We start from the raw sequence: 12,884 nt of genomic DNA, 5'->3' as shown, positions 1-12,884 counted from the left end.
TTCTGGGAGTTGTAGTATCTGCGCAGCTCCCGGGCACGTGGAGGCAGCGCAGCTCTGGCGCATGCGCTTTTCCTCTCGCTCGCCGGTCACGTCGTCTTGTGGGGTAGTGTTAGAGCCTTGTCATTCTGACCGGGAATCCCTGGCTTCATCCCCTCAGAGCGTCTGGCAGGTAGGTGGTGAGAGGTTGGTGTCCTCTAGAGTCCGCAGTTTTGGGGAGTGTGCGTGTGTGTGAATGAGTGTGCCACCCACGTATTGCTCCTCCCCGCCTCTCCCCAATCTTCTCTCCTTCAGACCCAGCTGACCTCTTCCCTTCCTACCTGCTCCTGGGCCCCTCTTGCGGGCCCAGCACCTCCTTCGGCGCTCGAGCACCCGGAGTCTGTCATTTTGCTTCATTGCCCCACCTGGAGGATGCCGTTCTGGGAATGGGCTTATATCCCCTCTCCTTATACCCTAAAGCAATAACACGGGTCATTCAGAGGACCACGCCGAGATGTGGGCTTTTCCCACCTTCCCGCCCCTCCCTTCTTCCCTTCTTTTGGGTGCTCCTGGAGCTTTAGGATGTCTATGCGTTCCCCTTTGATCTGAGTACAACCCTAGTGACTGGGATCTGATTTCATTAGGAAGATAGTGATCTTGATACAGCAAATGGCCCTAGGGCTAGTCTTTTGGCAGATATTCAGTCATACTGTGTCAGAAGGGGTGGTACTGGGTGGGCTAAATATTTTCTTCCGTTAGTAAATACATTGTAGGCACGCTTCACTCCTTCATTTAAGCGTGTACCTGTCCATTCAACAAATATTTATTGAACACTTGCTTTGTGTAAGGCGCTCTGCAATGCGTTTGATGTGCAGTAGTGCAAAAGATAGGTACGAGCCCTGCCCTACCTTGCTTCTAATCCTGTTTATTCCCCTTCATTTTGTCCTACATACTGCTAAGGTTTTGGTTTTTCTTCTTCTGGCCCAAGAACTTTCAGAACTTTTTCATTATTTCCTAATGTCATCTAGTAGAGTTGTGAAATATCTACATACCGGAAATAGTGATTATTGAAATTACTTCTTAGTTCTTTATATTAGTTAGGATATATACATATAGACATGTATTGGTAAAAGTTAAATGTCTGGTGGGTTACATAATTAGTGAATTTCATTTCAAAATCGAACAGAGGTATTTGAAACTATTCAAAAAAAAGGAGAATGTGGAGTTTGAGAATTGAGAATTACTGAGTAAATCCATCAGACTCCACCAGATTTTTGTCCTTTATCCTTCTTCCTTCAAATTGAAATCTTTTTGCTGTCATAAATTAAAGGTTCAGCTGGCTTCATTTCAATAGTAGAAATGAACACATCAGTAATTTATGTTCAGTGTTTGTAGAGGTTTTATCAGAATAGCGTGTTCTATATTTCATTGATTCAGGTGGCTTATGTTTCACCTAAGAATTTTGATTAAATGTTTTAATTTTTTATCATGGCATAGGGATCTTATACCTTATTTTTTATTCTTTCAGCAGATTTCATGCAGTGTCAACACGAGTATATGATTTCATTATTTGATGGCAATGCAAACTGGAATGTACTGATATTTTCTTTTCCAACAATAGAATTATTTTTTTCTATGGAATCAAGTTTTTGGTGTTCATACCCTTCATGGCTCCTCTAGAGATGCCCCTGGTTATGAATTCCTGCTGTAGATCAATATCATAACATTTTGTTATCATCAAACTCCCTATAATATTTATTATATTGAAGAATCAAATATTGAATCACATGAATATTTATTAAATTCACTTTTATTTTCGAGCGGAAATTTCCTTTCCCTGTACTAAATTTATTACTTTCTTTCCAGAAATGTCTAATGCAAAAGAAAGAAAACATGCTAAGAAAATGAGAAACCAGCCCACTAATGTGACTTTATCCTCTGGCTTTGTGGCTGATAGAGGTGTAAAGCACCATAATGGAGGTGGAAGACCTTTCCGAGCTCAAAAACAAGGTAAGATACACATAATACACATAATAGGAGCATATTGCTTCTAAGAGCTTTTTGATAGTTGTTTTCTAAATGGTAAACGAGTTGACTCTTATTTACAAATTTGCCTAGTTGAAAAGTATTTATAACCCTAAAATTAATACTCATGGCACTTTGTTGCCCAAGTTGCCCCATGTGGACATTGCTAGCTGCCTTTTGTTTCAGCTTTCATGCAGAGATGACCAGAGAGGTCGGAGATAATGGGCGGGCAGTGCAGCACAGTGTAAGAAGCTCCAGCTCTGACTGGGGTTTGAATTTCAACTGTGGGGTGACTTCAGACAGTCATTTAATGGTTTCGAACTTCATTTTCTCTTTTGTAAAATAAAGGAAATAGAATCTAATTTACCAGGATGAATTGTTTTTATGATTTAAGATTATAATCTATGATTATATATATATACACACACATATATATATTTCCTCTAAGAACAGTGATTCAGTATTTCCTAATTCAGTGTTTGCTTTGACTTTATAGAACATAAGTATTGGGAATAATGCGAATTTACTGTACATATTTTAGAGCTGGTTTATCCCTTAATTATTATTAAATTGTACTTCTGTATTTCCTAAAAGAAAAGTAGCACGCTCATCATATCTATATTTAACTCGTGTTATGATTTTAGAACCTCATAAGGTGATGTGGAAATGATAGTTGTTCATTGGGCAGTAATAGAAAATGCCAGTTTGGGAAGACAGCAAGCAGGTGACCAAGAATTTTTTTGGAATGCTTTGAAGAACAGTGTGTGTTGGGTCTAAGTAAGTTTTAGATTCATATTCATAAGATTTAGATTCACATCCAGCAATTGATGCCTACCATGCCATGAGATAAACCTCGGTACATATTATCTCATTTAATCTTCACAACAACAAGTCTTATAACATGCTTCATGATCGTAGGGGCTTAATAACGAAGGCTATAATGGAAATAAGCAGGAACACCATAAAATTCTTTACTGATCTCTCTTTTCATTCACAGACAAAGATTTGATGTTGTCTTAAAGTCAGAGTGGTTTGAATATCCAGACATTTGTATAGAGATTTTGCTCTTATTTCTTTTTAATTTAGCATGGGCTCCCAACTTGAGTGTGCCACAGAATTACAATAAAAGACTGAATACACAAAATCATATGGATCATAGTATTTAAAGGAGCTTAGATTTAAAATCCATGTCACACTATTTATATGGAGCAAAGTTCTTTTTATCAGTTATATCCATGGTTCTTTCATATGTCATACTGATATGATTAGCTAGTGTGCTGCCTAATTAGCTGGGTCCGCTTGGGCAAGTTAATTCACCTCCTTACCTGAAATCCCTACTCTTTAAAGGGAGGACAGTAATAACCAGGAGGTCATAGGATTGAAAACATGATCAAGGTTGCCACCCAGGAATTGTTCTCCACTGTAATCCTTATCCCTGATGAGTGACATATTTCTTTTTGTTTTCTTTTTGAAAATGTACTAGAGTCTTTTTTTGGAACTTCACGACAGCGTCAAGCCAAAATGGCCCACTATTCACCAACTGGCCCTGATGTGAATGAGCAGTCTTCCTCCAGAGTAATGTTTAAAAAAAAGGGAGGTTGGAAAACAGGTCCTGAGGACATTTCTCAGGAAATTCCCAAGTATATAACAGGTAAGGATGTGTAAAGAAGTGAAGTTTGATTGCGTATGAGTTCTTTGTTTTTAATGCAGCCAGATTTCTAACGCCCTTTGTTGTGTCTCAGCCCTTCAGCCCTGCCTCCTATCTCTCCTCCTTCCACTTCAGTCTTTGGGCCTGATAGCTCTCCCTTCTTCGGTTTCTCTTTTTTTCTTACCTGTCTTCTGACAAGTCCTTATTTGTGAACTTTTACTTTGTCTTAAAATCTTCTCCCCCTCCCTTTTAAAAATAGAAAGTGCCGTTTACACTCCTCAGCATGGCATTCTCCAAAGATGAAACCAAATTTTATGCACTCTAAGGGCATCCTGGACCTTTAAATCCTATCTCCAGGCCTGTTCCAGCCTTACCTCCGGTACCTCCAACACCCTCGTCCCCACTACCACATAACCCCATATTTCTTGTATAGACCTTAGAGGTGTCTTCTGGCCTCTGTTTTTGCCTTCTTGTGGGGAATTCACTTAAATTTCCCCAGCACTCTATTTACTCATCAAAAAAAAAAATGTAGTTTTCAATAAAACATAATAGTTATGGTCACATATTTGAAAAAAGCAGAAAATATTAAAAAAACCTTGAAGTCAAAACCATTGTTAAAATTTTATTTTTTCTTTTTTTTTCTTGTGTAATTATTGCAGATAAGAATGGTTGTGATTATATTGCATGTAGCTCCCTTTTAAAAAACCTTTTTGGGATCTTGCTTTTAAACATTTTTTCTGATTAGAAAAGTCACACTGAATCCTTGTAGAAAACTTGAAAAAAAAAAATTGAAGAACAGTTTTATAATCTCATAATACAGAAATAACCACTATTGGTATTAATCTAATAGGGGGTCAGGGTGGTGAGTGAATTATAAGCTCACATACTTCACATCTTTCTTCCTTCTGAGATGTACCAGAAAAATGTTGATTTGAGACTTGTTTTTAATGACAGTGCTCTTTGCCTCAACAGCTTCTACTTTTGCTCAAGCCCGAGCTGCTGAAATCAGTGCTATGTTGACAGCAGTGACCCAGAAGTCTTCTAATTCACTCGTTTTCCAGACTTTGCCACGGCACATGAGACGCAGAGCCATGAGTCACAATGTCAAACGCCTTCCTAGGCGGTTACGGGAGATTGCCCAGAAAGAGGTATATGTTTCACTTAGTGTAAGTGTTTAGGTTAATAGTTCCTAAAAGAAATTTGGAAGTATTAACTTAATAGAATTTATTAAAATGAAAACCAAAAACAACATACTCATTTTACTTATTTTTTGGTTTAATCATTTATCCCCTTCCCCACCCCCTATAATCCACCAAATTATCAGATAGTTGAATGTTACAGCTGCTTTTAAATATAGTGTTTGGAACCCCTTTCTTTTAATAGTGTTAAGTAGTTGACATTGCCCTGCCAGATTTAAAGAAAAATTCTGACCTTCTTACCAGCTAAGCAAGTTTAGCTCTGCAGTTTGAGGGTGTGGCCAGCTAGGAATTAGAATGTTAAAAAAAAAAAAAAAAGCTGCATCAATGCCTAGAACTTGCGTTTTGACTTTTTCAATGTTGAAAACTTGACATTGAATTTAATTATTTTTGGCTTTACCAGAGTTTTTGGCTTAGACTTTCTAAGGTTTTCTAAGCTATCCATGTCTTTACTAATTAATTCAAAATTTCTTTATTAGTGTGTTCTAGGCACTGGTACTATGCCGATGGTGGAGTTAGTGTTAATCAAGATAAAATCCTTATCCATAAGAGGCCCACAAACTAATGGGGAAGAGGTTTTTCCACAAAAGTTTAGCTTGTCTATGGAAGAGATTAAGAGTGGAAACTACACAGGAATTTTGTACTTTCTAGATTTAATGTGAAGTCTGTTTCCTAGATAGCAGTTAGCATTTCTCTGTCAAGACCTAACTGACATGAAATGTGTGGGTTTTCTCCACTTTTATATTTTTGGACCAAAGTTTTGGGTTTAGTTACCTTGCAGCTTGCTCAGTTAGTGATAGAACCATGCTTCCTTCTTAGGTTTGCCTATCTCTAAAATCTTCACTATTTCTATTGCTTCCTTTCTCTACTTCCATTGGAGAAATCACCAAGCAAACTAATGGGGTGTATAATGTGCTCCACTTAATAATCTAAAGTTAGTTGTTTGAATTCCTAACATTTAACTTTGTTTTGAGATGGTTACAAACTGAGATATGCTTCTCGTCTTGAAACTACAGGCAGAGAAATCAGTACATCAAAAAAAAGAACATTCAAAAAATAAATGCCATAAAGCTCGAAGATGTCACATAAACCGGATATTAGAATTCAACCGTAGACAAAAGAAGAACATATGGTTAGAAACTCACATCTGGCATGCTAAACGGTTTCACATGGTCAAGAAGTGGGGCTACTGCCTTGGGGAGAGGCCGACAGTCAAGAGCCACAGAGCCTGCTATCGAGCCATGACAAACCGTTGCCTCCTTCAGGTATGCTTTTCCAATTGGTTTTCTTTTATTTTTGTTTAGACCCTTTCTGATATAGACTTTTAAAATAGTCCATGGTATGCTAAAGCCCTATCTATGAGATTATTTTAAAAACGATTACTGGCCATGATGCACTTTGCCAGATGCTAGAGATGAAGCAGCCTAAAGGTATTAGGGGAGGTTGATATTAATCAAATAATTAGCCAAATATACAGTTGAAGGGAAAAGTACACAATGCTATGAGCATTCATAACAGAGGAATTTTTCATGGTAAATTTTTCATGGAAGTGATGTTTGAGCAGAGCTCTGAGGGAAAAGTGGGAGATGGAAGAGGCAGAAGGAAGCCAGATAGGATAGAATTGAAATAAATTCCATGTGACAGAGATGAAGAGAGTGACAGCAAGGCCAACGTTAAGGTAAGGTTAGTTCTGGAGAACTAAGTAGTAAGCAGATCATGCAGGGTCATGTTTGAGATTACGCAGCAGTGATTCATTTAATAGTAATTCTTCATCAACAGATGTTTGAGAACCCTCTCTGGGCCCTGAGCAGTGTTCAAAGTGCTGTTCTAGAAGCTTATGATTTAGCAGGATGCTGGAAAGTTTGTTTTAAACTCTTTGAGAGTACAGTTTGTTTTAGAGCCTTGTAATAATGTTATTTATCTGGTTGTCCCTCTCACTCCCCTCCCACCCCCGCCACCCCTATTGCTAATTCAGTCGCTTTCTCTCTTCCAGTACATATTTAGAAATTTGCTCTTGGCAGAGGGCCTATCTTTCAATGGTAGGATAGTCTTGGCCAAGTTTTGAAAGCCATTGGTATTATTAGTATCCTCTGATACCTCTTAAGAGCAATATAGCAGAATAATAAAAACAAGAACCTTTAAAAAATTGTGTTAAAATATAGATAACATCAAGTTTTACCATTTTAACCATTTTTAAGTATACAGTTCTATGGCATTAAGTATATTCATATTGTCGTGCAGCTGTCATCACCATCCATCTCTAGAACTTTTTCATCTTCCCAAACCGAAACTATGTACTCTTTAAACAGTAGCTCCCCATTGCTCCTCTCCCCCTAGCCCCTGGCAACCACCATTGACTACTCCTGGTACTTCATATAAGTAGAATCACACAATAGTTATCTCTTTGGTCTAGCTAATTTCACATAGTATAATGTCTTCAGAGTTCATCCATGTTGTATCATGTGTCAGAATTTTCCTCATTTTTAAGGCTCAGTAGTATTCCATTGTATGTATATGCCATATTTTGTTTATCCATTCATCTGTCAATAGATACTTGGGTCGCTTCCACATTTTGGCTATTGTGAATAATGCTGCTAGGAACATGAGTATACAAATATTTCTTCAAGTCTCTGTTTTCAGTTCTTTTGGGTATTTACTTAGAAGTAGAATTGCTGGACCACATGGTAATACTATGTTTAATTTTTTTGAGGAACTGCCATACTGTTTTCCATAGAGGCTACACTATTTTATATTCCCATTGGCAATGTGCAGGGATTCCAGTTCCTCCATGTCCTCACCAACATTTATTATTTTCATTGTGTTGATAGTAGCTATTCTAATGGGTATGAGGTGAATAGAAGAACCTTTTAAGAGCTTTTGATTTGAAGCAGCAGATTTGATTAGCAGCAGAAATCATAGATTATAATTATTCTTTCTACATTGAGAAAACTGGGATCTAGAGAGATGAAGTGACTTGCGCAGGGTCACACACACAGCTTGTGGTGGCCTAGGTAACACTGGGGCATCTGATTCTCCTAGTCTGCTTTTTCCACTGTATTCTTCCATCTCTCAAATTTCAGGACAGGCATCTGAGTTACTTCTCATATTGGGCAAGATTTTTGCCAAGGTTATCAAATATTTTCTTCATATTTTATCAGCCTAAATAATAAAAGTAATAGCTAATAATAACAAATATTTTTTGAGTACTTATTTTATTCCGGGCCCTATTTTAGTGCTTTACATATGTTTACTCATTTAATCCTTGTAATAACACTACAAGGTAAATAGTTACATTATTTCCATTTTATAGATGAGAAAACTGAGGTATGGAGAAGTTAGATAATTTACCCACAGCCATACAGCCAATGAATGGTAAGGTTGAGGTTTGAACCCAGGTAGTCTGACTCCAGAGTTTCAGGCTATTAACCATAATTCTCAGATGTCACCAGTTGTAAAAACTTGAGTGAGGTTCATCCGGCCACTGACAAGGTTCATCCGGCCACTGTTGCTTGGACGATTTCTGTGTGTGAGTGATAGCACTGACTAATGTGCAGAATCCTAGCTGTAATTTGCCTTTCGGTTCCAGTTGCTGAGTGTACTGAAATAGCTTAAAGGTGCTATGGCAGAGGAGTTGGTTTGGAGGTCAGTGAGCCCGACTTGAATGCTGGCTTCTCCACTTTCTGATTATATGGTTTCCTTCAAGTAACAGTTTCTTTATCAGTGTCCTTATCTCTCACATAAGATAACAGATAGTACCTGGTTCATCAGATGTTGGATGAATTAAATGACAGTCCATGTAAGAAGTTAGGCCAGCCCCTGGCACTCGGTGACCCTTCGATGACTGTTAATTATTATTATAGTTCTTTAACATATTGATTTTACTAACTCAGTTTGATCTCTCTTTATCTTATTTAAATTGGTAAGGTCTTACTCTTTGTTATTCTCATTTTCCCCTGTATATTACTTAGTCAGAGTTGAATATCATAGTCAAGACTGAGCATGGGAGGAATATGGGATAAATTAATTGCAATATTATGTCTCTAAGTTCAGTGTCAAGTAATCCTGAGGTCCTGATTTAGCTAACTAAAGTGAACAAACAACCTTAGCATTATTTTATGGAATTTATTGCTGTCTTGCACATTCTACTCTGATTTCTTACCTCGGGTAGATTTGAGGGAGGAATAATCCTTAGAAGTAGCAATTTTTACACTCTGCTTAGAACTTGACTGTGAATATGGAATGAAACAGATTTTCTTTCTAAAAAGTAGGACACTAATTTATATTTTAAATGAAAATTCATTTTGATTTTGATTTTTGCTCATGTAATAAGAATAGACAGGTTTCAGATTTTGACTGACGAAATGATAGCTTTTACAATTTGTTATATGTCTTGGACTTTTAGAAGTTTTTTTGATGTGGCTTTTGGCTTCTTGCAGTTTTCTCCCATGTAGAGTCCTAAATATTTAATTATGTTTCCCTTTTTGTGCAGGATTTATCCTACTACTGTTGTTTGGAGTTGAAGGGCAAAGAGGAAGAAATACTAAAGGCACTGTCTCCAATGTGTAGCATAGACACAGGTAAACTTTTTTCAAAGCTGAGCCCTATTTTAGTCTTTATTTATTCATTTCATGAATAAGTGTCTGCCGTAAGCATTTTGGAATTTCAATATATGTAAAAATGTGTGAGTTCTTGTTCCCCATGAGTATGTTAATATAAGGAAAGCTTCGAGTAGCTTTTAAATAGTTTCTAACATTGTCAAATGTAAAATGAGAGAACCATTATTCTGGTGGAGTGAATTTAAACAGGAAGAAACTCAAAACTCATTAAATCATTCAATAAATGTTTATTGAGAACTTGTGTACCAGGCTTTGGGCTAAGCAGAGATTAAAACCAAAACTTCATCTCTCATAGAGAGAGGCAATAGATAACAGTAGGGCTGTCAGGAAATAATACTGCAATCTCAACACTTGAAATCATGCCATTTTGTTTTTGTTTATATCAGGATTGACTTTTGCAGCAGTTCACTGCTTGTCTGGAAAGCGCCAAGGTAGTCTCATGCTTTACCGGGCGAATAAATATCCCAGAGAAATGCTGGGGCCTGTTACATTTATTTGGAAGTCTGGCGACAGTGCCGAAAGCAGGCAGTTGTGGATCTGGCTTCACCCAACTCTTAAACAGGTATAAGCATTGAGATTATTTCTCCATCACTCATTATTGCATTCTTGATGACTGTTGGAAATCAATACCATAGAAATTTAAATGGTATAAAAGTTTGGCTAATGGCTTAGTATTTGAATATAAGGAAGAAAGTTGTGTGAATATTAATGAAGCAAATCTTGACATCTCATTTTTTAGTAAGCCATAAGTAGAGATGAAAACCAACCTTATTATGCACATGGCTTAAAATAATTGTGTTTGGATGAACGAATGATTCTACTATGCCTGAATTGGTTCACTGGTATCTAGGTGCTTGTTAGAGCCTGTTTGATGATGACAAGCTGTTTTAAATATTTCTAATGATTTTTAGTACTAGATTTCACTTTACTTCTCTCTCTTTAGCATACTCACTGCTTTTATATGCTAGACTGTACATTTTCTCCAATTTTCTCTTTAAAAGTTTTGTGTGTCTGTGTATATGTGTGTTTTTAATTTAGTCAGAGCAGTCTTGTTTTTATCCATCTTTGGCAATTAGGTGTTCTTTTTTTGGTTCCACGTGCTATATACTACTTAGAAGAACTAAAAAATCTTCTTGATGATAAATTTAATTTGTGAAGGGATAAAAATGTAAATTTTTAAAGGGAGAAAAAATAACAAACTAAACCACCTTAAATTTGTAATGTATTTAAATTTCAAAATTTTAAAGTAAAATGTTTAAATATATCCTTAGGATATTTTAGAGGAAATAAAAGCAACGTGTCAGTGTATGGAGCCCACCAAATCAGCTGTTTGCATCCCTGACCCCCTTCTGACACCATCCCAAGAAGAAAGCCAAACCGCACTGCCTGATAAGAAAATTGTCAAGAAAAGAAAACGGAGAGATGATGGAGAAAATGCTAAGCCAATTAAAAAATTTATCGGTGATGGAACTAGAGATCCACATCAACCGTATTCTTGGCTCTCTCCAACCACAGGCATTCTCATCAGGTACAGGTCGAATTTGCTCTGAACATTTTCAGTGAAGACTTGCTCCATTTTTGCCATTGGCACAGACATCATGTATGATGAAAATTTCCATTTTAAGACCTGTTCTCTCTTTCAGTGATTTGACAATGGAAATGAACAGATTCCGGCTGATTGGTCCACTTTCCCACTCCATCCTAACTGAGGCACTAAAAATTGCTTCTGTCCACACTGTAAGATTAAATGTGACAGTAATGTTTTATTCTAGTCGTGTCCTTCTTAGCAAACTTGTGAAAACTAACATAATTTGGTACTGTTTATTGGCTGTGGCCTGTGAATGTTTTTCTACTTATGCTTATCGTTGAGGACTTTGTCATCTCGCTTCTCCTAGAAGAGCAAATCCAAATGAATGTAATATATAAACTACCATACTCTTATTTAAGTACAGACTATTCTTGCAGTAAGTTTTGTAGAAGGGTCTTAACCTTTGCTTCATAAGTAGGTAACAGAGAGCTCCTGAAATCTCTGGAAGTGTGTACCATTTTTTTGGTTTGTACTTGTATGATGCATATTTTCAGGGGCTAGTTTTACAGGTCTGTGATGCCTAAAAGGTTAAGAGCAATTATGTCTTGTGCAGCACTGTCCAGTAGAACTTTCTGCAAGGATGATGTTTCTCTGTGCCATGCAGTATGGTAGCCACTAGCCACATGTAGCTGTTGAGCACTTGAAATGGGGCTAGTGGGACTGAGGAACTTAATTTGTACCTTTATTTAACCAAAAATTAAATTCGAATAGCTCTCTGTGTCTAGTGGCCCCCATGTTGACAGCACAGGTTTACAGGGGAGAGACTGGATTGGGAATCAGACACTCTGGGTTCCCATTCAGTTTGTTTTGTTGTATTAGTGCAATGGACTTTTCAGTGCCTGTGCCTCTCGCAGATTTGATGTGGTCAGATATGATGATAGAGCTGAACAGCTTTTGAACTTTCAGAAGAAACATACTTTGAAAAATCAAAGGCTACTTCTCTCTCTCTTGGTCGCTTCCTCCTTAGCTCAACTACTGTGTCTCTTGCCTGAATACTGAAGCCCTGTCTTGACTTCCCTCCTTTGTTCCCGGCTTTCACTCCATTCTGTACAGGAGGCAGAGTGATCTTTTAACAATTTATTCACATCATGTTTCTCTGTGATTAAAAGCTTTTGAATTGCTTCTCCTTGTATTTGAGATAAAACCCTCTGCCTTTCTGCCTCTTCTCGCCTCTCTTTCTTCTGCTCTTCAGCCACACTGGCCTCCTCGCAGTTCTAGAATGTGTCAGATCTTGTCTCCCTTAGATCCTTTGAACCTGCTTTTTTTCCCACCTGCTTGAACATTCTGCCCCCATCACTCTTTGCTTGGCCAAAACCTTCCTCATTCTTCAGGTTCCAACAGCTGTGTCATTTCCCTACAGAATACTTTCCTGATTCCTCAAGTTAATTATATCCCTTCTGTAAATTATATTGCATCTTGCACATTTCCTCAATTTTTATGTCTAGCTATGTTTGTGTCAATAGACTGAGCTTTGTGATGGCAGTTACAGGGTTAGTCCTGTTCTTTCCTCCGCCCCCAGTGCTTAGCCCAGGAGCCTGGCATAGACTAGGTGCTCTACTCCAGCTGAATGAGTTGTAGACCAAGGAAGTTTGGTTCTAGAGCCCGTACTCTAAACCACTAAGCTATGCTACCTGAGTATTTGAGATAAGTGGCACATATGTTACAAGTTGCTTTAGAATCTAGGAGCACATTCTACTTCAATGAATTTCAGGATGAATCATGGCCATAGGCTCTCTTCCTTGGCATGCACATAGTACTTTTTGAAACCTTGCTCCATTTTTGGTTTTGTCTGGAAAAAAATATATGTAAAATACTTGTGTATCCTATTCAAAATT

At 37.5% G+C, this 12,884-nt stretch overlaps 1 protein-coding gene across 1 annotated transcript in view; it reads left to right on the top strand.

Annotated features, from left to right (window-relative positions):
• The first annotated feature begins 42 nt into the window (after nt 1-42).
• POP1 (POP1 ribonuclease P/MRP subunit) overlaps nt 43-12,884 on the top strand; it is a 31,067-nt gene continuing 18,225 nt past the window's right edge. The window contains 9 exon segments of the mRNA XM_039854047.1: nt 43-169; nt 1,843-1,986; nt 3,485-3,652; nt 4,622-4,797; nt 5,862-6,110; nt 9,335-9,422; nt 9,848-10,023; nt 10,733-10,989; nt 11,105-11,198. Coding sequence (XP_039709981.1) covers nt 1,845-1,986; nt 3,485-3,652; nt 4,622-4,797; nt 5,862-6,110; nt 9,335-9,422; nt 9,848-10,023; nt 10,733-10,989; nt 11,105-11,198 — 1,350 coding nt within the window. The 5' untranslated portion in view covers nt 43-169; nt 1,843-1,844.

The sequence above is a fragment of the Pteropus medius genome, unplaced genomic scaffold, assembly GCF_902729225.1.
Source record: "Pteropus medius unplaced genomic scaffold, Ma_sr-lr_union100, whole genome shotgun sequence".
Taxonomy (NCBI): Eukaryota; Metazoa; Chordata; class Mammalia; order Chiroptera; family Pteropodidae; genus Pteropus; species Pteropus medius.
This window is presented reverse-complemented; position numbering and strand designations above follow the sequence as displayed.